Raw genomic sequence first — 26,961 nt, forward strand, 5'->3', positions numbered from 1 at the left:
TTTCAGTAGAGACGGGGTTTTGCCATGATGGCCAGTCTGGTCTTCAATCCCTGAGCTCAGGTGATCCGCCTGCCTTGGCCTCCCAAAGTGCTGGGATTACAGGCATGAGCCACTGCAGCTGGCCTAAGAAACTCAGTATTCTTTAATATCATTCTATGACTGTGATACTATACAAGGACCCCAGGTGTCTTATTAGGATAAAACTCCATTAATTCAGAATCTAAGACTTGAGAATTGTACTTGTGTTGTTTCGAAATTTATCTAAATTCTGCATATGCAAAAGGAATTCAGCAGGATCTTCACTTGATTATCAATCAAATGATGCAGAACATGGATCCCATTTAAGTGTAATGCAAACGACCATAAAGTTCACATTTATGATTTGAGTGAACAAAGGTAAACAAGTTGACATAAGGAATTTATTCTTAATGAGTAATTTTTAGGGTATATAATAAAATTAGTATAGTTTTACCCTCATCTTCTTGATACTTTTAAGATATATTACTCTATAGCAAAACTGATATTCAGAATCAGTCTTAAACAGTAAAAGGATTTGGAATCATGCTTAGCACCAAAGAAAAATTAAGTTATGTTTAATGTATTTTAGTGTTAAATATATATCATTTTATTTAACTCTCTGAAAACTGGTAATTTCACAGCTGATACATAACTGTTAATTAAGAAAAGCCAGGCCAGGTGCTGTGGCTCATGCTTGTAATCCTAGCACTTTGGGAGGCTGACGAGAAAGCTAGGGGGAAGATTATTTGAGGCTAGTTCGAGACCAGCCTGGACAACATGGCAAGATCCTACAAAAAATAAAAATAAAAATAAATTAGCCAGGCACAGTGGTGAGTGACTGTAGTCCCAGCTATTTGGGAGGCTAAGGCGGGAGGATCACTTGAGCCCAAGAGTTTGTGGCTGCAGTGAGCTATGATTGCACCACTGAACTTCAGCCTGGGTGATGAAGTGAGAGCCTATCTCTAAAAAAAAAAAAACCTTAAAAAAGTATCTGAAGGAAAAAAAAACGGCCAGAAACTATTTCTTAATTAGTTGGACTAAATAGCAGTTTGTTACACTTAAAAATAATATATCAAAATTGGAACTTCTTCCTAAATCAGGCTAGTGTTCCTCCACAGTTGAAATTACTGAGTTTTTATTACATTGTTCCCAGGTACTGTTATCTGATATGACTTTATTAATGAACCTTGCAGCTATGCCTTTCTTAAGACACTAGATAATTTATCCTTGGCATTTAAGGATGGTTAGTTTGTTTCTCTAGACGTTCACTTTTTAAAACTCATCTTTACTCAGATTATCATCATTTTAAGCTCACCTAAGACTCAGGCCTATACTGGTAATAAATATTACACTCTGAACTATACACTTTTCACTTAAAAAGAAACATTCATAAATCTTAGTTCTCCTTTCCGAACAATTTTTGTTTCTCTGGATGCCTGTCAAATTTCAGCACAGAATACTTAAATTTTTTATCCATGATCACTGATATAAATTTCACCCTAGGAGACACTGAATTACAAATAGCTAATTAGATTCCTCTTAGTTGGAGCTTTGTCTGTTTAGCAACTAATAAAAGGCAAGTGGATCGTTTGAGGAAACAGCTCTCTGTTTGCAAGCATGCAATAATCATTATTAAAGCTAGAGTGGTTTTCCTAAGCGAATTAACACAGGAACAGAAAATCAAATACCACATGTTCTCACTTATGAGTGGGAGCTAAACACTGGGTACTGCATTAGTCTGTTTTCATGCTGTTGATAAAGACACACTGGAGACTGGGAATAAAAAGAGGTTTAATTGGACTTATAGCTCCATATGGCTGGAGAGGCCTCAGAATGATGGTGGGTGGTGAAAGGCACTACTTACATGGCAGCAGCAAGAGAAAATGTGGAAAAAGCAAAAGCGGAAACCCCTGATAAATGCATCAGATCTCATGAGACTTATTCAGTATCATGAGAATAGTACGGGAAAGACTGGCTCCCATGATTCAATTACCTCCCCTGGGTCCTTCCCACAACATGTGGGAATTCTGGGAGATACAATTCAAGTTGACATTTGGTGGGGGCACAGCCAAACCATGTCATTCCATCCCTGGCCCCTCCAAATTCATGTCCTCACATTTCAAAACCAACTATGCCTTCCCAATAGTCCCCCAAAGTCATAACTCATTTCAGCATTAACCCAAAAGTCCACAGTCCAAAGTCTCATCTGAGACAAGGCAAGTCCCTTCCACCTATGAGCCTATAAAATCAAAAGCAAGTTAGTTACTTCCTAGATACAATGAGGGTACAGGTATTGGGTAATACAGCCATTCCAAATGGGAGAAATTGGCCAAAACAAAGGGGTTACAGGGCCCATGCAAGTCCGAAATCCAGCAGAGTAACTTTAAAGCTCCCAAATGATCTTCTTTTATTCCATGTCTCTCATCCAGGTTATGCTGATAAAAGAGTTGGGTTCCCATGGTCTTGGGCAGCTCCACCCCTGTGACTTTGCAGGGTACAGTCTCCCTCCCAGCTGCTTTCATGGGCTGGCATTGAGTGTCTGCAACTTTTCCAGGTGCATGGTTCAAGCTGTTGGTGGATCTACCATTCTGGAATCTGGAGGATGGTGGCCCTCTTCTCACAGCTCCACTAGGCAATGCCCCACTAGGGACTCTGTGTGGAGGCTCAGACCCCACATTTTGCTTCCACACTGCCCTGCCAGAGGTTCTCCATGAGGGCCCCGCCTCTGCAGCAAACTTTCACCTGGCCATCCAGGCATTTCCATACATCTTCTGAAATCTAGGTGGAGGTTCCCAAACCTCAATTCTTGACTTCTGTGCACCCACAGGCTCAACACCATGTGGAAGCTGTCAAAGCTTGGGGCTTCCACCTTCTGAAGCCACAGCCCAAGCTGGATGTTGGCCCCTTTGAGCCATGGTTGGAGCAGCTGGGACACAGGGCATCAAGTCCCTAAGCTGCACACAGCACAGTGACCCTGGGCCCAGCCCATGAAACCACTTTTTTCTCCTGGGCCTCCAAGCCCGTGCTGAGAGGGGCTGCTGTGAAGGTCTCTGATATGGCCTGGAGATATTTCCCCCATGGTCCTGGGGATTAACATTAGGCTCCTTGCTACTTAGGCAAACTTCTGCAGCTGGCTTGAATTTCTCCCCAAAAAATGGGTTTTTCTTTTCTATTGCATAGTCAGGCCACAAATTTTCTGAACTTTTATGTTCTGTTTCCCTTTTAAAACTGAATGCCTTTAATAGTATCCAAATCACTTCTTGAATGCTTTGCTGCTTAGAAATTTCTTCTACCAGATACCCTAAATCATCTTTCGAGTTCAAAGTTTCACAAATCTCTAGGGCAGGGGCAAAATGCTGCCAGTCTCTTTGCTAAAACATAACAAGAGTCACCTTTCCTCCAGTTCCTAACAAGTTCCTCATCTCCATCTGAGACCACCTTAGCCTAGATTTTATTGTCCATATTGCTATCAGCATTTCGGGCAAAGCCATTCAACAAGTCTCCAGGAAGTTCCAAATTTCCCACATTTTCCTGTCTTCTTCTGAGCCCTTCAAACTGTTCCAATTTCTGCCTATTACCCAGTTCCAAAGTTGCTTCCACATTTTTGGGTATCTTTTAAGCAACGCCCCACTCTACTGGTACCAATTTACTGTATTAACCCATTTTCATGCTAATGATAAAGACATACCCAAGACTAGGAAGAAAAAGAGGTTTAATTGGACTTACAGTTCCACATGGCTGGTAAGGCTTCAGAATCATGGTGGGAGGCAAAAGGCTCTTCTCACGTAGTGGTGGCAAGAGAAAATGAGGAAGAAGCAAAAGCGGAAACCTCTGATAAACGCATCAGATCTCGTGAGACTTATTCACTACCACGAGAATAGCATGGGAAAGACTGGCCTCCATGATTCAATTACCTCCCCCTGGGTCCCTCCCACAACACGTGGGAATTCTGGGAGGCACAATTCAAGTTGAGATTTGGTGGGGATGCAGCCAAACCATATCAGGTACTCATGGACATAAAGATGGCAATAATAGACACTGGGGACCACACTAGAGTGCGGAGGAAGGTAGGACGGCAAGGGTTGAAACACTAATTATTGGTAACTATGCTCAGCACCTGGGTAACAGGATCAATCATACCCCAAACCTCAGTACCACGCGATATATCCAGGTAACAAACCTGCGCATGTGCCCCTGAATCTAAAATAAAAGTTGAAATTATTTTATAAAACAACAACTAAAGTGGCTTGAATATCATGCAAACAATCAGATTAAAAACATGTAAAATAGACATAATAAGTCCACTGTAGCCACTGATGGTTGGCTTTTAAGTCATTCATTCACATGCTAAAGAATAATGAAAGTTGAGCTTACATTCCAAGTTTGGTTTGTTGTAGCCTTGTATCTCATTTCACAGGAAACCTTTTCAATTGTTGTTTGACTATCCCAATAAATTATGGTCTTGGGCACCGTAGCATTTATAGTCTCAGCTCTGGAAATGATGGATGCAGAAGGTATCACTAGAAAAAAAAAAAAAAAAAAAAAAAAAAGACGTGGCTGTTTAAAACTTGCCTAGGGAGAAACTGGCATCTTTTCATCAATATCTAGACATGAAAAAGCTCAAAGTAAAGAAATAAAATATAATTCATGGTCTAATGAGCAATTAATGAACATTTTCTTATTCGCTAATTTGTTATATAGAAGAAAACTGCTTTTAAGGAAAATTCTATTCAGCCCATTCCCCATTAAAAAAAAAAAAAAAAAACTGAACTCTAATAGTCCTGTCTTTCCCCCACCTTCCACTCCCTTATCCTAACTAATAAAATTCCAGAGCCTAGCCTTGTTAACAAAAGAGTATAAAAATGAGATAAAGGAGCTATCCCCTCTTCCCTGCATCTGTTCAGGGAGAGATGATATGCACCCAAATTTAGTTCAGATGATCAGATTTGAAAAGATGTTAAATTGAGCCAGGTGTGGTGATGTGTGCCTGAAATTCCAACTACTCAGGAGGCTGAGATGGGAGGGTCACTTGAGCACAGGAGTTCAAGGTTGCAGTGAGCCATGATGGTGCAACTGTACTCCACCTTGGACGACAGAATGAGAGCTTGTCTCAAAAAAAAGAAAGAAAGAAAGACTGGGCATGGTGGCTCATGTCTGTATTCCCAGCATTTTGGGAGGCCGAGGCCGGCAGATCACTTAAGGTTGGGAGTTTGAGACCAGCCTGGCCGTCATGGCAAAACCCTGTCTCTACTAAAAATAGAAAAAATTAGCCCATTGTGGTGGTGCATGCCAATCCCAGCTACTCAGGAGGCTGAGGCAGGAGGATCGCTTGAACCCGGGAGGCAGAAGTTACGGTGAGCTGAGATCATGCCACTGCACTCTAGCCTGGGTGGCAGAGCGAGACTCTGTCAAAAAAGAAAGAAAGGAAGAGAAAGGAACGGAAGGGAGGAAGGAAGAGAGAAAGAAAGGAAGAGACAGAAAGAGAGAAAGAAAAAGAAAGAAAGAGAGAGAAAGAAAAAGAAAGAAAGAAAGATGGATGTTCAATTCAGATCTTTTATAACAATAATCTCCTTCTCTTGTGTATTAGGGAAACATGAATATTTATATCTATTGCTAACTTGTTTCGTTCTCCTTTAAAATAAATCTTCCTTCCTTGAAATTTTATTTGAAGAAAGCAGATCTCATAAGACTCTAAGGCTTTGTAAATTGTTGGCATGTTGTATAATAATAACCTTCAAATAAGGAACTGAAATTCTGATTGGTTATTTTATTAGTTGTTTTGTTACAGTAGGAGGTATATAGTTGGAATCTCTATGTTTCTAAACTGTGTAAATACTTGTAAGTTTGTTTTGTCTGAACAGAATAGAATCATTAACACTTTCCATTTCTCCCCTAAGGAACAATGAAAACCTATGAATTTGCTAGCTGTACTATTTAACAAAGAACTCAAGGGCCTGTAGGCATGGTTTTAGAGACCACTATTACAGGTTAATATTCTCTATGAATTAGTTTATTTTCATTTATTCTAGATTTATAAAGCTTTCTTTAAGAAAATTATTGTTTTACTACAATGACTATTATACTATTATTATCTAAAATTATGTGCAAAGGTAGATGATTTACAGAGAAAAATAAAAATTAAGGATTTGCTGTCTAGTAACACAGTCCTGTAATAAAATTTGGGGGGCTATATCTGGCGTAGAAGTAGCAGGAGCTTTAATTTAGTTAACAAGTTTACTGTACTCAACTTTTATCATCTGAATTCCATAGCTGATTTCCTTTTGCTAGTGCAAGCTTCTTGTATAAGAATCAGTATTCAGGCTGGACGCAGTGGCTCACACCTGTAATCCCAACACTTTGGGGAGGCCAAGGTGGGCAGATCATTTGAGGTCAGGAGTTCAAGACCAGCCTGGCCAACATAGTGAAACACCTGTCTCTACTAAAAATACAAAACTTAGCCAGGTGTTGTGGCAGACGCCTGTAATCCCAGTTACTTGGGAGGCTGAAGCACAAGAATCACTTGAATCCAAGAAGTGGAGGTTGCAGTGAGTTGAGATCATGCCACTGCACTCCAGCCTGGGTGACAGAGCAAGACTCTGCCCAACCCCAACCCCGAAAAAAAAAAAAAATCAGTATTGAGATTCTTGAGTCAAGGGCATGGATCCCTGGGGCTCTGAAATTGCTTAGGACCATTTTAAGCACCCTCAAGGGCATAAATTTCCCACCTCCTCCTGTCACCTACCTCCACCTCTGAGTTTGGCTTGGCCACTGTTACAGCAGCACAAGCATTCTAGGACCCTTTTGGCAAAAGAATTATTCTGAGGAGAAAGTAAAAATCTGTTTAGTCTTATGAGAAATGCAGATAGCACAGTAAGAATCACAGCATAAAGCAGGTCAGTGCAATCCAGATTTAAGTCTTTAGGTTTGAATGAGTTCATATTTTTGCAAACTGGCATTTATTATATAACACATACTTGAATATTTAGTTTGTTACACTAGACTCAGATGTTGAATTTTTATTCTTACTGATTAGGTTTCACGTATTTCCACCAGATCTTACATTTTAAAAAAGTATCGGGAAGTCGAGGCGGGCCGATAACGAGGTCAGGAGATTGACACCATCCTGGTTAACATGGTGAAACCCCGTCTCTACTAAAAATACAAAAAATTAGCCGGGCGAGGTGGCTGGCGCCTGTAGTCCCAGCTACCCGGGAGGCTGAGGCAGGAGAATGGAGTGAACCCGGGAGGCGGAGCTTGCAGTGAGCCGAGATCGCGCCACTGCACTCCAGCCTAGGGGACAGAGCGAGACTCCGTCTCAAAAAAAAAAAAAGTATCAATTTTATTATAGATGTCATATTTTTAAATTCTACTCGTATTGAAATAAAAGAGAGATTATAGCCTTTTAGCATCTTTCCAACACATATTTATCCATATTTATATAATGGGGAGAATTAATATTCAAAATGGCAGGCAGAAAGCACAGCACTTTCTGTACCTGAATTTATTTCGAAATCCTGACCTCAAGTGATCACCCACCTCGACCTCCCAAGATGCTGGGATTACAGGTGTGAGCCACTGGGCCCAGCCACATACAACAATTTAGAAATAAGACTGGAAGGATATACAACAAAATGGCAGCAGCACTACTCATCTCTAAGTTGCCTTGGGCAAGTAGAATTATGGGTAATTTCTGTTTCTTTTATCACGCTCTGCAGGAACTTTAGGGGAACTTCTTTCAGATCTAGACCTCATTTGACTAGGTCAGCACAAACTGGTTATTATTAAAGACATTACAGAATTTCTTATTCTTTACCTATATCATCCAGGTGAATTTGCAGTTGTTTTGACTCTTCCATGCCTAGTGCGTTTGCTGCTTGGACCCAAACCAAGTACTTCTTGCCACCTTGTAATGAATCAGTGGAGATGTTAATATAGCTTGAGGTGAGATACTGTTGCTCTTCTTCTGTCTCTAAACTTAAAAAAAAAAAAAAAAAGATAATCATAAATTGTATTTAGTTTGAATTAATTGGCTGGGCATGGTGGCTCACACCTGTAATCCTAGCACTTTGGGAGACCAAGGCAGAGGGTGGATCACCTGAGGTCAGGAGTTCGAGACCAGCCTGGCCAACATGGTGAAACCCTGTCTCTATTAAAAAAATACAAAAATTGGTGGCATGTGCCTGTAATCTCAGTTACTTGGGAGGCTGAGGCAGGAGAATTGCTGGAACCCGGGAGGAAGAGGCTGCAGTGAGCCAAGGACATGCCATTGCACTCCAGCCTGGGCAACAGAGTGAGACTCTGTCTCAAAAAAAAAAAAAAAAAGAAAAGAAAAAAAGTTTGAATTAATTATTCCAGATTTTTAAAATGTTACCTTTTTTAAAAAAATTAAAATTTATGGCTCACGCCTGTAATCCCAGCACTTTAGGAGGCCGAGGCAGGTGGATCACAAGGTCAGGAGATCGAGACTATCCTGGCTAACATGGTGAAACCCCATCTCTACCAAAAATGCAAAAAGAAATTAGCCGGGTGTGGTGGCGGACGCCTGTAGTCCCAGCTACTCAGGAGGCTGAGGCAGGAGAATGGCGTGAACCCAGGAGGCGGAGCTTGCAGTGAGCCAAGATCGCACCACTGCACTCCAGCATGGGCGACAGAGCGAGACTCCGTCTCAAAAACAAAAACAAAAACAAAAAATTGAAATTTAACTTTCTAAACAGTAGAGACAGGGTCTTGCTGTGTTGCTTAGGCTGGTCTCGAACTCCTGGACTCAAGCAATCTGTGCATTTCAGCCTTCTAAAGTGCTAGGATTACAGGCATGAGCCACTGTGCCTGGACAAAAACGCTAACTTTTTAAGCCTGCTTTCAAACATGCAACCTTTTATTGAAAAATATTTCAAAATTGATTTTATTTTCATAATTTTAAAAAATAAATTCAAATCTGACAAGGGCCACAGTATGACTTCAATGGGCCCTGAACACTTCTGCCTTCATGGACCCTTTCCTCCATTAAAAAAACAATGAGTGTATATATTATATAAATATATAAAATACACAAAAATATACACACATATACATAGATGTATACATATGCATGCCATATACATGCATATACATGAACATAACAGTTATTTTTCTCTTCTGATTTTAAGTAAAATTAAACATTTTCATGGACTCCTAAAATTATTGTGGGCCCTAGCCACCGTGCCTACTGTGCCTATTAGTGAAGTCAGCACTGGACATAGCTTGGAATAGCCAGAATAGCTGCCTTTGGAAAGGAGCACTGCATTTTGGTTCAGTGCAAGGACTGTGAAGTCAGACATTTCCATCAGGATATAGGGTGAGGATGGAGTGGTGGGGAGGAGTCAGGATGGGGTGAGAGATTGCGATGGGGTAGGGGAAGGCCAACCTCCTGGACAGAGACAACCAGCATGTTCTGAAACAAATACATGAAACATGACACTTCTGAGAAGGTTCAACAAGTGCAATAGCCTGGATCCTGAAAATGCAAGAAGAAACTTGTAGTGGAGCAGGCCTGTCAGAAGACCTTCCATGAGCTACTGATGGATCAGGACTGTATCACGTAAGTGATAAAAAGAGAGTGCATATAGTGAGATTCACACTATTTTGAGGGTCTCTGGGGCTGTCTAGCACCTTTACGGAGGATTGGTGGGAAATGAAAGTTGGTGGTAGTGGAAAAATCAAAAGGCTATACAATAATCCAGAATCGGATTATTAGTCTGAAGCAGGTAGAAGCCAATGGGGGTGGATATGAAGGATTTTGAGACAGGGTCTGGCTCTGTCACCCAGGTTGGTGTGCAGTGGGGCCATCTTGGCTCACTGCAACCTTGACCTCCTGGGCTCGAGTGATCCTCCCACCCCAGCCTCCTGAGTAGCCGGGACCACAGGCATGTACTACCATGCCCAATTAATTTTTGTATTTTGTGCAGAGATGGGGTTTTCCCATGATACTCAGGCTAGTCTCCAACTCTTGAACTCAAGCAATCTGCCCGTCTTGGCCTCCCAAAGTGCTGGGATTATAGGCATGAGCCACCTCGCCCAACCCATGAAGGATTTTGAGTGTAGAACTGACTGGACCTAATGACAGGTTTGATGAGGGGAAAGGGAGTCATGCACTGTGGAAGAGGATGGAAAAGATAAAGAGGAAAGATCTAGTTTAGAATAGGGGAGTAGAGAGGGCTATTAAGTATCATTTCAAAGCATATTTATCTAAGTATTTATAATTGAATGAGAATCTCCAAGTAGCCCAATAAACTTGGTAGAATTCCAAATGATATCTGTTAATGCCAGAGTTTCAAATTGTTTTCACTGGCTTTGGACAGAATGTTTGAGCCTCTGTTTTTAAATCTCTACCCCTAAATAATCACATGGTGTTTTTAGTGGATGAGGGTTGGAGGCAGTGGTGAAAGGAGTGCTGGAGAATGCTTCTTTGCTCCTCTGATTTCTGTGAAGAGATTTGATATTGTTTCCACCCTCATCCTCTCCAAATCTCATGTCGAAATGTAATCACCAGTGTTGGAGGTGAGGACTTGGGAGGCAGACCCTTCATGAATGGCTTGCTGCCCTCCTGGCAGTAATGAGTGACTTCTCGCTCTTGAGTTCAGGCAGATCTGGTTATTTTAGAGAGTGTGGCACATCCCCCCTCCCTCTGTCTTGTTCATGATCTTCCTGGACAGCCTGCAGAACTGTGAGCTGAAATAAAACTCTTTTCTTCATAAATTACTGAGCCTCAGGTATTTCTTTTCTTTTCTTTCTTTCTTTTTTTTTTTTTTTTAAATGACAGGGTCTCACTCTGTCACCCAGGCTGGAGTGCAGTGGTGTGACCACAGCTCACTGCAGTCTTGACCTCCCAGGCTCAGGAGATCCTCCCACCTCAGCCTCCTGAGTAGCTGGGACTACAGGCATGCACCACCACTCTCAGCTAATTTTTTGTGGAGACAGGGTTTCGCCACATTGCCCAGGCCAGCCTCGAGCTCTGAGCTCAAGTGACCCTCTTGCCTTGGCCTCCCAAAGTTCAGGGATTAGAGGTGTGAGCCACCACACCTGGTGTAGATATTTCTTTGTAGCAAGGCAAGAACGGACTAACACAGGAGTGTCCTCAAATCTCCTAGCCTCTTGTCCCACCCCTCGTTCACTCATTCTTCTGCAGAGATGAATAGGGCCCCCCTCAGACTCCAAAACACAACATAATCTGTAATCAGATTCATTTGTAACATGGAAGTATTTTCACTAGAATTTCCTCAGTTCCCATTTCTTGAGCCCTTCTTTGAACTACGTACTCCATTATTTCATGTTCTTAAGCTTCTCAGATTTTCTACCTCCTTAGTAACTACATCCAACTTATTCCCATTTAGTCTTTAGTCCTTTTATTGTGGTATTTGCCGTTACTTTTCCTTGAAACTGCTCTTTTAAAATGGTGTCCTTTACAAGGTGAAGTCCTTTGAATCCTCATTTAGGCATTTATCCCTCTTGATTGGTTATAATTCTCACTTCCCTTGCTACCCAAAGCCTGTCTTCTGGGTTAGAGGGCCTTCCTCTCTCACACCTGCTTAGTGACATGTCCCCCTCCAGCCTTCCACCTGGGTTTCTCTCCCTGCTCTCTGAGTTCACTCACATTGAAGGTCAGCCCTAGTGTGTTTGCCTTTTCCCTGACCCCTTTTTCTGGGCTCACTCCCTTCTCAGCTTCAACTGCTGTTTCACATGTGTGTCTCCCACATACCTGTGCCCTCACTGGGAGCTTCATTTGGATGTCTGACTGGAACCAGAACTATAGAAAACTAACAACTAAATTATCTTTCCATGCAAATCAGCACTTCTTGCCAGTATCTTCATTGTTGTCAAAGGCATGCAGTCCACCTTTCTCAGTTTGCCATTTTTAACAACTTTCTCTTTGTCACCTTTAAGAGCCAACCAATTACTAAAGAAGGTTAAGCATTTTTTTAAGCATTAAAATATTATTTTCTTATGTTATCTTTTTTCCCTGTTTTGATAGCTATGGCAATGGTCTAGGTCTTTATTACCTGTTTGGTGTATTACTTTCAGACTCCTAAGTTAATTGTATTACATCATGAAACTTAACTTGATATAGATATACTACTTTAGAAGGAAAATAACCTTGAAGTCTGAACAATGCTGGGAAGCCAAGTAGCCTACATTCTTGTTTTATTCTATTTTTTAGAGACAGGGTGTCACTCTGTCACCTAGGTTTGAGTGCAGTGGCACAATCATAGCTCACTGCAGCCTTGACTTCCTGGGCTCAAGTGATCCTCCCACCTCAGCCTCCTGAGTAGCTGGGATTGCAGGCATGTGCCACCAGGCCCAACTAATTTTTTTATTTAAAATAATTTTTTTTTTTTAAGAGATGCAGCCTCGCTATGTTGCCCAGGCTGGTCTCGAACTCTTGGCCTCAAGGGATCCTCCCACGTGAGGATTACAAGCATGGGCCACTGTGCTCAGCCATATACATTCTTATTTGTATCAAATGGAAATACTTCACAAATTTGCATGCCGTCCTTGATCAGGGGTCATGCCATCTTCTTTGCCTTGTTCCAATTATAGTGTTTGTGCTGTTGAGGCAGACTCTAACCTGATTTTTTAAATCTAATACCATCAACTGCCCTCTCTCTCAGGGGACTGCCTTGATTGGATTTGTGGAGAATATAGAGCTTAAAAATCACTGTCCCTCCACCAAGGCTCCACCAAGTCCTGTTACTACTATATATCTTTTCAGCAACTCCTAAATTTTTCTAGCCCCAAAATATCCCACCAGCATTAAACTTGCCAGCTACTTACATCTTTTGGAATCCAAGAAACATGCTTGCTGAGACGCAGAAAAAAGGAACCAGCCTTATGCTATTAATACCAAGCAATAAGCACATGTGTGCATCTAAGTACTATAGAAATTCTATATTTTATAAAATTTATATAAACTTATTGCTACTATCAGAACAAGACAACCTCAGCAAGTGGTCAAGGAATCTCTCTAAGGCTGATAGTCATTGGAGGGGTGAGGAGCAACTCCTCCTGTTCAGCTCAGGTTTTTCAGTTCCAGTGCATTTTTTCTGTGTTACCTCTTTCGTCATACCAGCGTGAGATCACTATGAACACCAGGAGAGGACTAGGAGGATATGTCATGGCGACTAAAATCACAGGGCTTGGGTTTTAGAGACAGACCTACCTTCAAATCCCAGCTCTGCCCCTTGATAAGTTGTAAGACTTGCAGCAAGTTACTTAAGCTCTATACAGTTCAGTTTACTCATCCTCAGTATAGGAATGATAACGTTGTTGTTATCATGAGTAAATGAAATAAGAAACAGAGTAGATGGCTTCCCACATAATGAAGGACTCATTAAACAACAATTATTCTGAATTAAGAGATACTGGCTGAGGCCAGGCATGGTGGCTCACACCTGTAATCCCAGCACTTTGGGAGGCTGAGGCAGGCAGATCACTTGAGGTCAGGAGTTTGAGACTAGCCTGGCCAACATGGTGAAACCCTGTCTCTACTAAAAATACAAAAATTAGCCAGGTGTGGTGGCGGGCACCTGTCCTCCCAGCTACTCAGGAGGCTGAGGATTGCCTGAGCCTAGGAGATGGAGGCTGCAGCGAGCCAACAATGCACCACTGCACTCCAGCCTGGATGACAAAGTGAGACTATGTGTCCATTTAAATAAAAAAAGAAGATATTTGTGGTATGTGACTTTGACACATTCTAAAGAATACAAATGACACTTTTAAAATTGCTATATTTCTTACCAGTAAAATTTCTCTTATATCACTGTATCTTAAGTTAAATTATGCCATTAAATTGAGATGTTTACATAGTTACCTTATATTCTTTCTGTAATAAGATGAAACGTAAATATCTTAACAGAGAACTTGTTATAAGGTATGTTAACCTCGCGCTAAGTAAGAATTCAAACGTGAAAACAAGAAAATGGCAACTATGTGTAAGTGGTAAGTAGGACATCTTTGAATATTTTCCAGTTAGAGAAAACCACATTATATGTTCTTCATTGGTTTGTGGCTAATTCTTTTACCACATATACTGAGACCACAAGTCAAAATGGAAATGTATTTTCAAACTGACAGTAACCATAGTTACTAAGTAATTTAATTCTGCTTTTAAAGTCTACCCCATATTAGCACCTAGACCACAAAGCACTGTTTTAATTGAAGAATCCAATAATAATGACTAATTACACCTTAGGGTTATTTTTATATAGAACTTGTGATATTGTGACATAATAAGAAATATATATTTGGTCTCTGTCTGGTTCCCAGCACACAGCTCTTAAAAGCCTTGGAATCTCCAAAGTGCTAATGAGATGACTGATGGCTGGGGGCTCCTGGATAGGCTCAGGGTAGGGGCTGGTTGCCAGGGGAACCAACAATGTGATGAGAAGATTGAAACTTTCAGTCCCCCAACCCCCTTGCCCTTTCACCCACCCCCATCTCCTGGGAAGAGAGAAGGGCTGAATGATCACCAATGGCCAATGATATGATAAATCGCGCTTATGTAATGAAGCCTCCATAAGAACCCAAAAGGACTGGGTTCAGGGAGCTTCCAGATATCTGAACACATGAGGATGCCTGCAGGGTGGTGTGCCCGCATGCCTTGCCCCATGCATCTCTTCCATCTGGCTGTTCATCTGTAGCCTTTGTTATATCCTTTATAACAAATGGATAAATATAAGTAAAGTGTTTTCCTGAGTTCTATGAGACACTCTAGCAAGTTAATCAAACCTGAGGAGTGTATCATGGAAACCCCAATTTTTAGCCAGTTGGTCAAAAGCACAGGTCATGACCTGGGGCTTGTGATTGGCATTTAAGATAGGGTTGAGTCTTGTGGGACTGAGCCTTTAGCCTGTGGGATCTGATGCTACCTCCAGGTAGACAGAGTCAGAATTCAATTAAATTAGAGGACATCTAGCTGATGTCTGCAGGAGAATTGATTGGTGTGTGAGGAAAATCTTCCCACATCTGGTGTCAGAAGTGCTGTTGAGAGTAGAAAGCAGAACAACACTTTGGTTTTTCCTCTGTCTTTTACATAACTGTATATTACAAAGTTTTTGAATATCTTATTTCCATTTCTTTTTTTCATGGGCTAATACATGACAGATGATTTGTTGAAGGGAGTTAGTATAATTCATATTTTTCTGATGTTCCCTGAGCACCTAGATGTAGTTGTAATTTATAGATTTTCAATAAACATTGCAGATTTATGTTGATAATGGTAGTGTCTTTCATTCATTTAATCACTCATTCAATAAATATTTATTTAACACTGACTATATTCCAAGTATATTTTTAGATATTGGGGCTACAATGAACAAAACAGATAAAGTCCCAACTGTCATGAAGCACACATTTTGGTGGAAACAAATAAATATAGAATCTGATCTATGTATGGTGAGAAATGTTCAGAAGAAAAATAAAGCGGAGTAAAAAGGTTAGGCAGTTCTGACAGTAGGGGTGGGTTTTAAGGTTTTTGTGTTTTAGAGAGATGAGGGAAGTCTTATCTGAGAGGGTGACATTAGGGCAATAAAGAAACCCTGTGGCTCTCTGGAGGAAGAGCATTCTAGGTAACATGCAAAGGCCCTGAGGCAGGACCTTGCTTGGCCTGTTCAAAGAGCAGCAAAGAGGTCAGTGAGGTTTTACTAGGAAAGGGATTAAAGACAAAATCAGAGAGTTTTGCAAGAGGGGAAAGTTTAGAAGACTTGTAAGGTCACATAGAGTCCTTGAGGGACTCTGGCTTTGATCTCTGAATGAAATGGGAGGTTCATGAGCATAAGGGTGACATGGCCTGAGGTGCATGTGAAAAGGATTACTGTGAAACCTCATGAGTAAGGGACTCTGGAGGAAGCGAGTGGACCAGTTAGAAGTTCTTGTACTCCCAAGTGAGCGATGATGTGGCTTGGATTGCAGTGTAGGTGGTGAGGTCATTTTAAAAGATAGAGCCGGAAGGTTTTGCTCATCAATTAGATGAAGGGCATAATAGAGAGGAATCCAGGAGGATCTACCTGATTTTGACCTGAAAAGTGCAAAGGATAGAGTTGCCATTACTGAAATGGAAAATGCAAGTCTGGGGAGAGGAAACTGGGTGTTTGGTTTTGAAAATGTTAACTTCAAGATACCTTGCATGACAGGTTAGAAACATGGCAGCTGTATTCAGTGGAGATATTTAGACACAGATATACATTGAGGAATTTTAAACCACAAATTTGAAGGCTATCCTTTAGGTAATGACTGTAGATAGAGATAATAAAAGGTCCTAGGTGTGAAAGTTGCACATACCAGGATGAAATCACTTTTGTCAGACCCAGACAAAATAGGGCAAGAAAGGCCTGAAGGAGAGGAGGCCCACGCTTACATGTCTGAGATAAGAACTGTTTCCAAGGACTTTCTAAAAACCTTTCATTCATCCCCTGCTTTGATAAAGTTTATCACTAGACATGCTTTAGGACTGCAGTAATCCAGATAAGATGTTCTTGGAAGACCGCTTACCCAGTAATACATCTCCACTAATTAATTGACAATCACTCTGGCTTTGAGCCTCTGGAACTAATGAACTCTGTTCCTAAATAGCTCACATATATTCCTTTTTGGTAATAAAAGCTTCCCTTTATCCTTTCCCTCACCAAATGCACTGCTGGCTTGCCATGTCATGCATTCTGTATTATAATCCTTATTTATATTCTCAAGTAAACCCAACATATTTGAAGATAATTTTCCCTAGTGTCTTTTTTTAGGCTGACAAAATATAGAGCTCTAGGTCACTATGAATTTATCTGAAATGAAGATGAATCAGCAAAAGAGACTGAGATAAAGCTTCCAGGAAGGTGGGAGGAGCAGCAAAAGAGAGTCCTGTCCTGGAAGCCAAAAGGAGGAAGTGAAGAGCTACATTAAATGCTCGGATAGTAAATGTTTCATAAGTAAGATAAAGACTGAGAATAAACCATTCAATTTGGCAATGGGGAAATCATCAGTGACTTTGATAGGAGCTGTTTCAGTGGAGTGGTGAGAACATAAAACATGACTAAACTAGATAAAAGAGAAGAGAGAAAATAGAGACAGACAGTACAGACAACTCTTTTGATTTTTTTCATAAAAACAAACAGAGAAATTGGGTGACAGAGGTCAGGAACAAAGGGAGGGTTATATTTTTCAAAGGGGCAAAGGCTACAGCATGCTTAAAAGCCAATGGGAATGATCCAGTAAAGACAGAGACAATGACAATGCAGAAGGAAGAGAGGAAAGTTTTGGAGCAGTGTCCTCCAGTTGGCAGGCAAGATAAGATCTAGTACCCAAGTGGAGAGCTGACCTTAGGGCAATGGTAATTCATCCATAGCAATAGCAGGAAAGATCAAGTATATGGGTACAGATGTCAACGCATTAGTCAATGAGGGAGGCTGTGGTATTTTTCATTGCTTCTGTTTTCTCAGGAAAGTAGGAAGCAGGTCTTCAATAGAGAGTGAGGAAGGGAAGATACTGGAGAGGAGAGATGACAGGAAAAGTGATGAAGTAATGACCTGGCTTAGCAAGACAGTGACCTGGCTAGTGAAATGTAGTAGGATTACTGTGTGGCTCTCTGAGCCCAGCTGAGGTTAGTAGTCATGAATATAAAGCAGTATCAGTCAGCAAGGTTCTGTTTGTGTCCAGCCACAATTAGCTCTCTGGGCTCATAATCAGTGAGGAAATGGATTCTAAAATATAAACTACATTTTGAGTCCTAAAGGAATTACTGAAACCTAACATAGCCTTAAAAATAGTATTTGGAATCACACCTAAGAACTCTTTCTGGTTATTAAAAATATGCACGTAGAGAAGATGTGGCAAAAACAAACAGGCCTTATGAATTGGCAGAGTAGGCCGCTGAATTTAAGGGCTCTAACATGATATTGCATCTGAAAACATTTGCCTTATTGGTCTTCCATGGTGCGTGAAAATCCCAACATTGGTGTTATTCTAAACTGTTTATGAGCTTGTCATGCACAGAGATGGTGTCTTTTTTTTTTTTAATATCTACAGTTTAACACAATTCCAGGAAACCATCAAATGCTAAATAAATATTTGCTAAGATGACTTGAATGGAACAGAATGCAGGGCTATCATTCATGCATTTTTATTCAACAAATATTTATGGAGTAGAATACACTGAGCCAGACATTACCAGTGTTTCCAAGATAAATAAAAAATATATTTACATGAAATTGCTGAAGATAGTGGGACCACAGTAGGGAGATGGTTATTAGCACAGGTGTTTTTTTTTTTTTTTTCCCCCATCATTACCCTTTCAAACAGCAAAGTACAAGAGGTAAAAGAAGGTATGTGAACAGTCAGGAGGCTCTGTCTGGTGAGGCCACCACAAAGGAGCTGGGAAGAAAGAAAGCTCTTGAAGCACAACAGACAAAATTCTACTTTACAACTTCACCCCAACGTGAGGAGGCCTGTGATGGCACCTATGTTGCCATAGGGGAAACACTGCCTTTCTGCAACTGGAGAAATGAGTAGGTGGTCTCAGGTAAAAAGCTTCTCTCTACGTGTGATTTTACTGGAAAACGGAACCACATGAGTTAGAAGTGAAACCTTGCACATGCTGATCTGTACCTAGTTGCCAATGTGGAAAATACCCTAATAACCGAATCTTTAGAAGAGCTTCTTTAAGCATACTACTACCTCGACCACAACATTCATTATAAGTCAGCTTTCTCCTTGAGGGAAAGATTTTTTTTTTTTGGTAGTTAGAGAAATTGACTTGCTCTTTTCTTTTCTCTTTTCTTTCTTTTTTTCTGAGACAGGATCTGGCTAAGTCGCCCAGGCTGGAGTACAGTGGCTCACTGCAACCGCTGCCTCCTGGGTTTAAGCCATCCTCCCAAATAGCTTGGACTCCAGGCACCCGCCAACACGCCTGGCTAATTTTTGTATTTTTTGTAGAAAGTTTTGTATTTTTTGTATTTTTCGCCATGTTGCCCAGGCTGGTCTCAAACTCCTGAGCTCAAGCAATCCACCTGCCTCAGCCTCCCAAAGTGCTGGGATTACAGGCATGAGCCACTGCGCCCAGCCCTCTTCTCTAATTTTTTTCAACTCATTAGTTTGTTTGTAACTAGTCAATAGATAAATAGGTGTTTGTTTCCTTTTCTGACCTGTCTATATTTATAAGCTAGTCCTTTGACTTTACTAGAGGAGAACATTCATTTTTATGCTAACCTTTTATATCTTTTATGTCCTCTTTAAAATGTAATAAAATCCCATTAATCTGGCCTCCATCAATTCAGAACTTGGTTAGGTTTATCAGAGTTTGGTTATAGTTTATTGTTGGATTTTAAGAAAGAAGATGGGAAAAATAATTTATAAAATATATATGACCTCATATTATTACTTAACTAGACAGTGAAAGGGAGATTCAGGAAATGTCTTCTAGTTATCAACTGGAATAATTACTCAACAAATATTTATTGAGCATTTACTATGTGTCAGGCCCCATTCTAGATTCAATCAACATAGCAATGAACAAATCAAACAAAAATCCTTGCCCACATTAAGCCTGCATTCCAGTTTGAATGAATAAATGTACTATTGACATATAAAAAATAAGTCTTTCTTATTAGAGCACACGCAACATCTCTTTCTAGATTTTTCCAAAATTACTGTATTACTTAAAAATATATGAATAAAATTATCTATAATATCCTATAAATAATAATTTTTATGGCTTTACATTAATATTTCCCTCAATAAAATCAGTCAGGTTTCTCTTGGGCCATAATATTATAATATCCTTTGCTATAGTCTGAATATTAGTGTACCCTCAAAATTTACATGTTGAAACTTAAACCCCAATGTAATAGTATTAAGAGGTGGGGCCTTTAGAAAGTGGTTAAGTCATGAGGGCTTTACCCTCATGAATCAATTTAGTGCCCCTATAAAAGAGGTTGAAGGGAGCTGCCTGGCCCCTTCTACTGTGTGAGAACATATAGAAGTCACCATCTACGAGGAACAGACCCTCGAAATCTGTTGACACTTGATCTGGGACTTCCTAGCCTCCAGAACTGTGAGCAATGAATTTCTGTTGTTTACAAATTACCCAGTCTAGGTATTTTGTTATAGTCGCCTGAAGGGACTAAGACACCATTTTGTGTTGTACTTAATTCTAAGCATTTCCTATATGCAAGTCACTTCCTATAATTTGCTTTTTTATAAGCTTTGTGGCATTAATTATCCTCATTTCACAGGAGGCTGAGGCTCAGCGAGGCTAAATAACTTTTCTAAGATTACACAGCTAGCAACTATGGCAGATACTGTTGGATAACGGTATCAAACTCCATTTACAATGCCCCTTCTGCCAGGTTCCCATCCAGACAGAGTAGACATGTGACACTGTTGTGGCCAACTCAATGTAAGTGGAAGTCCACTGGAGGAACTCCTTTGCTCTTTACCACTTTTCCTGCCTGGAACTTGGATAAGAAGCCTGGAGATACAGCATCTGAAGATTAAGGTCAACACACTGAAGATGGCAGAGTAGAAAGACGAAAAGAGCCTAGATCCCTGGGGTATTACTGAATTATCATGCCACCTGTTACTACATATAATTGTGACCTGATATAAATAAGGTCATGTCTATTTAAGTGACTGCACTTGAGTTTTTTTGTTTTGTTTTGTTTTGTTTTTGTTCTTTTGTTTTTTGAGATGGAGTCTCACTCTGTAGCCCAGGCTGGAGTGCAATGGCGTGAACTCAGCTCACTGCAACCTTCACTTCCCAGGTTCAAGCAATTCTCCTACCTCAGCCTCCCGAGTAGCTGGGATTACATGCCCTGCTAATTTTTGTATTTTTAGTAGAGATGGGATTTCACCATATTGGCCAGGATGGTCTTGAACTCCTGACCTCAAGTGATCCATCTGCCTCAGCCTCCCGAAGTGCTGGGATTACAAGCGTGTGCCACCGTGCCTGGCCTGCATTTGAGTTTTCTGATATTTGTATCATAAAAGACACCTGACAAGTTTCAGAACTGGAAATTAAATCTAAAACTCTAAAGCCCATGCTCTTCGCAATGAATATTTCTAAAAGCATTCTCTTTAGTAAACTCATTCTTAATACTTTCAGAGTGACTTTTTGAATACTGAGAACAATCTTAGTACTCATAACTACTACAAATATTCCTTACTTTATAAAGTGAATGTGTTCCTCAAAAGTCATGTGTAAATAAATTTAAACATACATAATTTTGAACACATTAAAGGATTTTAAAAGAAATATAAAATACATAGTTGTATAAAATATTCAGAAAATATTTTTATGATACTAAATAGGAAATTAGGTGGGGTTAGCAGGTTTAAAATTGTATCCAACAAATATATTTTTTCAAATCGTGGTTCATCTGTCCGGCATTTGCAATGCAGTTTTACTATCAGGAACCTCAGAAGGCAGGTAAGTCAGGCTTCAAAGAATTAACCTGCACCCACTAGGATGGCAATAACCAAGATAAAAACAAAGGTTGGCAAGAATGTGGATACTGGAGCCCTTACACACTGTTGGTGGGAATGAAAAATGGTGTGGCTGCTTTGGAAAACATTATGGCAGTTGAACAAAAGATTAAACATAGAGTTACCAAGAGACCCAGGAATTCTATTCCTAAATATATGCCCAAGAGAAATAAAAATATGTCTACACAAAACTTGTACACAAATATTAATAGAAGAATAATTCATAATAGCTGAAAAGTGGAAACAACCAAAAAGTTCATCAACCAAGGAAAAAATAAATAAAATGTGTTCCAAATAATGGAACATTATTAAAAAAAGGAATAAAGGGCCAGGCGCATTGGCTCATGCCTGTAATCCTAGCACTTTGGGAGGCCGAGGCAGGAGGGTTGCCTGAGCTCAGGAGTTCCATACCAGCCTGGGCAACATGGTGAAACCCCGTCTCTACTAACATAAAAAAAAATTAGCTGGGCATGGTAGCGTGCACCTGTAATCCCAGCTTCTCAGGAGGCTTAGACAGAAGAATCACTTGAACCCGGGAGGCAGAGGTTGTAGTGAGCCGAGATTGCACCATTGAACTCCAGCCTGGGCGACAGAGCAAGACTTCATCTCAAAAAAAAAAAAAAAAAAGAGAAAGGAATAAAGTATTGACACATGTTACACCGTAGATAACCTTGAAGACATTATACTAAATGAAAGAAGCCAGTCACAAAAGACCACATATTATATGATTCCTTTTATATGAAGTGTCCAGTGTAGGCAAATCCACAGAGACAGCAAATAGTGGTTGCCATGGACTGGGAAGATTGAGGAGAAATAGGAAGTGACTGCTCATGGATGTGATTTTTTTTTTTTTTTTGGCATGATGAAAATGTTCAATATTGATTGTAGTGATGGGTGGATGTGATTTTTTTGGGCGTGATGAAAATGTTCAATATTGATTGTAGTGATGGGTGCTAAAACTCAAGGAATGATATACTTTAAATAAGGTGAATTGTATGGTAGATGAATTATACTTAATAAAGGGTTATATTAAAAACAAAAGAAAGAATGAATTAACCAAACAACCAGGATAAGCAGTTCAGGAGATCCTTCCAGGTTCTGGGAGATAGTGAAGATCCTCAAGACCCTAGGCTCTCTCTGTCAATCTGGCACTGCCTGGTTTTTCTGTGTGCTTGAAGTGCAAAGTTTGCTGCCATACTGCCCTCACCTTCACATTCCTAGAGTTGACTTAGCAATGAGACTCTAGTTGTCTTGCTCTCATGACTTTTCTACTTTACCCTATAGGCAAGGGGTAGAGGTTTAGTCTCCAATGGTGTAGCCAGAGAGATCCCCGTTAGAATCCCTGCTCCTTTACTTCTTAGTCAAGTGACTTTGGAGAGGTAATGTGAGCTCCCCAAGCCATCCGTAAAATGGGAACAATAACAATAGTTCCCTCACAAGTTTAAGTTGAGAATTGAAGATGTCATGCACGTGAAGTACAGAGCACAGTACTTAGCATATTGCATCTCTTCAATCAATTCCACCCATCCTTGATATCAGAGTTTTCATCATCTCTTTGGTACCAGAATATGCCTCTGTTTAACTCTTGTTCAGAATGAAAGGTGTACACCTCTTGCCCATGGCATGCAGCTGGTAACTCTAGGCCTGGCAGTGTGTTCATAAAATCTGTCTAGTTTCTACATGGACTTTCTTGACTGAAGAGGTGTTTCTTTTTAGGTTTCTTTTTGATTAAGATCAAAATTATTCTGAGTATCCAACAAGTGGAGAGAGAGAGCAAGATTAGGTTATTCTCTTCCATAGAGACCAGGCTTGGTGGCTGGGAGAATTGCTTGAACCCAGGAGGCAGAGGTTGCAGTAAGCTGAGATTGTGCTACTGCACTCCAGCCTGGGCAACAGAGACCCTGGCTCAAAAACAAAAACAAAAACAAAAACAAAGCAAAACAAAAACCCTATAAATAAATAAAGATTTTTTTAAAAAAAGAAGGTTATTCCCTTCCATAATGATTAGAACTGAATAGAATATCTTAAATATGCCCTGCGATCTGGTCCTCCACACACCTTCAGCAGAAAATAAGACAGTCAGGCAACCTATGTTCAAATTCCACCTCTCCTTCTCTGTGGCTGTGTGGTCCTGGATACATTACCTGACCTCACTAAGTCTCAGTTCCCTTGTCTATACAAATGGGAAAAATAATTGTATGCATCTGTCTTAGTCTCTTTGAGCTGCTATACAAATAACTTAGACTAGGCAATTTATAAACAACAGAAATTTATTGTTTACAGTTCTGGAGGCTTGGAAGTCCAAGATCAAGGCATTGAGGGCTCACTCTGTGCTTTATAGATAGCACCTTCTGGCTGTGTCCTCACAGGGTAGAAGGGCAAACAAGCTCTCTTTCAGGCCTCTTATGGAAGGGCAATAATTCCATCCATGAGGGCTTTACCCTCATGACCTAATCTCACTTCAAAGGCCCCAACTCTTGTTACTATTGCATTGGGGGTTTGTTTCAACATATGAATTTTAGGAGGATATAAGCATTTCACTATCCCAGGGCTTCACATGGTTGTATAGGGTATTAAATGAGGCAGCATTTATAAAGCTCTTGGCCCAGTGCTTGGCAAACAGTAAGGGTCCAATAAATGCTTTAAAAAATGGTTTGTGAAATTTTTAAGAATTACTGACAGGAAAAAAAAAGCATACTTCAACAACACCACAGAAGGCTATTTTATTTTATATTTTATTTTATTATTTTATTTTATTTTATTTATTTTATTTTATTTTATTTTATTTTATTTATTTTATTTTTTGAGATGGAGTTTCCCTCTTGTTGCCCAGGCTGGAGTGCAATGGCACGATCTTGGCTCACTGCAAACTCCGTCTCCTGAGTTCAAGCAATTCTCCTGTCTCGGCCTCCCCAGTAGCTGGGATTACAAGTGTGTGCCACCACACCTGGCTAATTTTTGCATTTTTAGTAGAGACAGGGTTTCACCATGTTGGCCAGGCTCGTTTCAAATTCCTGATCTCAGGTGATCCACCCGCCTCGGCCTCCCAAAGTGCTGGGATTACAGGCAGGAGCCACCGCACCCAGCCGGCATCTTATTTTATTTTATTTATTATTATTTTTGAGATGGAGTCTCGCTGTTTCACCCAGGCTGGAGTGCAGTGGTGTGATCTCAGCTCACTGCAACCTCTGCCTCCTGGGTTCAAGCAATTCTCCCTGCTTCAGCCTCCTGAGTAGCTGGGATTACAGGCGCCCACCACCACGCCCAGCTAATTTTTGTATTTTTGGTAGAGTTGGGGTTTCACCATGTTGGCCAGGCTGATCTCGAACTCCTGACCTCGGGTGATCCACCAGCCTCAGTCTCCCAAAGTGCTGGGATTACAGGCATGAGCCACTGTGCCTGGCGTGGAATTTTATTTTTTAATAAACTAAACAAAACAAGAAACACGGATAAGGTGAGCAACTTGTCCTAGTTTGCCCACAACTTTCCAGGTTTTAAAACTGAAAATCCTTTGTCCTGAAAACCCCCTTAGTATGAGGCAAACAGGAAAGTTGATCAGCTATGTAGACACTAAATTTAAGATCTGAGGGTCATTATTAACAATACCGTCCATGAATTTAGTGGTAACATGGCATAATTATACACACTTTAAAAGCCAAATTCCACTTAATGAATTAGAACAAACCTGTGTGTTAGGTTTTATTTTTAGGCCCATTTAAAGATTAAAAATAATAGCAATTTGGGGAAATCAAGTTGTTGAAACCCTACAAGAAGAATAGAGCAGGGATTTAAGCAATAATTTATTATTTTATTTTATTTTTTGAGATGGAGTCTTGTTCTGTCGCCCAGGCTGGAGTGCAGTGGCGCAGTCTCGGCTCGCTGCAACCTCTGCCTCCCGGGTTCAAGCAATTCTCCTGCCTCAGCCTCCTGAGCAGCTGGAATTACAGGTGCCTGCCACAATGCCTGGCTAATTTTTGTATTTTTAGTAGAAACCAGGTTTCACCATGTTGGCCAGGCTGGTCTCAAACTCCTGACCTCAGGTTATTCGCCCACCTTGGCCTCCCAAAGTGTTGGGATTACAGGTGTGAGCCACTGGGCCCATCCTAAGCAATGGTTTAAAACTGCACTGGGCTGTACCACCATTAGGCCCCTGCTACCAGTTACCTACTAATGAATAAAAAGGACAGAAAGATCATAGAGCACTTTGCCTGCCAGAGTGAAAATATTAATGGCTTGAAAAGGGCTTTGCTAGTTTTGCTGATCATAAGTAGGAAATAAGGGATAAATCAGGGTATATATTTAATGTTTGAGGCTGATTTCTTGGATCTCTGCTGGAGGCAGAGCTCTGGCTGAACTGGGGTGGAACTGCTTATATGAAGCCGTGAGGAAGGGACCTACCTCTTCACATGCACCACGTATTTTGTGTCTATGTAGGTGAGCTTCCCAGCATTCCAGGTGCAAGTCATGTTGCCTGAATATTCATAAATGACACAGGTTACCTCATCAGGAATATCTGGCGGATCTGCAACAAAACATATCACTTAGGAGCTGCTGTAAGAAATATGAAGTTCTCTGGTCCCGAGACAAGACGGCCGAATAGGAACAGCTCCAGTCTACAGCTCCCAGCGTGAATGATGCAGAAGATGAACGATTTCTTCATTTCCAACTGAGGTACCAGGTTCATCTCACTGGGGATTGCCAGACAGTGGGTGCAGGACAGTGGGTGCAGTGCACTGAGTGTGAGCCGAAGCAGGGTGAGGCATCGCCTCACCCAGAAAGTGCAAGGGGTCAGAGAATTCCCTTTCCTAGCCAAGGAAAGGGGTGACAGATGGCACCTGGAAAATCAGGTCACTCCCACCCTAATACTGCACTTTTCCGACAGTCTTAGCAAATGGCACACCAGGAGATTATATCCTGCGCCTGGCTCGGAGGGTCCTATGCCCATCAAGCCTCACTCATTGCTAGCACAGCAGTCTGAGATCAAACTGCAAGGCGGCAGCGAGGCTGGGGGAGGGGTGCCCGCCATTGCTGAGGCTTGAGTAGGTAAACAAAGCAGCCAGGAAGCTTGAACTGGGTGGAGCCCACTGCAGCTCAAGGAGGCCTGTCTGCCTCTGTAGACTCCACCTATGGGGGCAGGGCATAGCCAAACAAAAGGCAGCAGAAACCTCTGCAGACTTAAATATCCCTGTCTGACAGCTTTAAAGAGAGTAGTGGTTCTCCCAGCACACAGCTTGAGATCTGAGAACAGACAGACTGCCTCCTCAAGTGGGTCCCTGACCCCTAAGTAGCCTAACTGGGAGGCACCCCCCAGTAGGGGCAGACTGACACCTCACATGGCCGGGTACTCCTCTGAGACAAAACTTCCAGAGGAACGATCAGGCAGCAACATTTGCTGTTCACCAATATTTGCTGTTCTGCAGCCTCCACTGCTGATACCCACGCAAA

The 26,961-nt window shown here is 41.0% G+C and overlaps 1 protein-coding gene and 1 non-coding gene across 4 annotated transcripts in view; both read right to left on the bottom strand.

Moving 5' to 3' along the window:
- IL23R (interleukin 23 receptor) overlaps window positions 1-26,961 on the bottom strand; it is a 123,925-nt gene that overhangs the window by 54,260 nt on the left and 42,704 nt on the right. For all 3 annotated transcript variants that reach the window (XR_008514362.1, XR_008514361.1, XM_002810718.5), the window contains exons 4-6: window positions 25,915-26,038; window positions 7,832-7,992; window positions 4,393-4,538 (exon numbers count right to left, since the gene is read on the bottom strand). Coding sequence is in view for 1 of the 3 variants with exons in the window: in XM_002810718.5 (XP_002810764.1) it covers window positions 4,393-4,538; window positions 7,832-7,992; window positions 25,915-26,038 (431 nt within the window). In the remaining 2 variants the exon portion in view is untranslated. The remainder of the gene's footprint in view (window positions 1-4,392; window positions 4,539-7,831; window positions 7,993-25,914; window positions 26,039-26,961) is intronic.
- On the bottom strand, window positions 12,510-12,613 carry LOC112131109 (U6 spliceosomal RNA). Its single transcript, XR_002913261.1, has one exon. It is a non-coding gene; the product is annotated as a U6 spliceosomal RNA (small nuclear RNA).

This window comes from Pongo abelii, chromosome 1 (genome assembly GCF_028885655.2).
Source record: "Pongo abelii isolate AG06213 chromosome 1, NHGRI_mPonAbe1-v2.0_pri, whole genome shotgun sequence".
NCBI lineage: Eukaryota > Metazoa > Chordata > Mammalia > Primates > Hominidae > Pongo > Pongo abelii.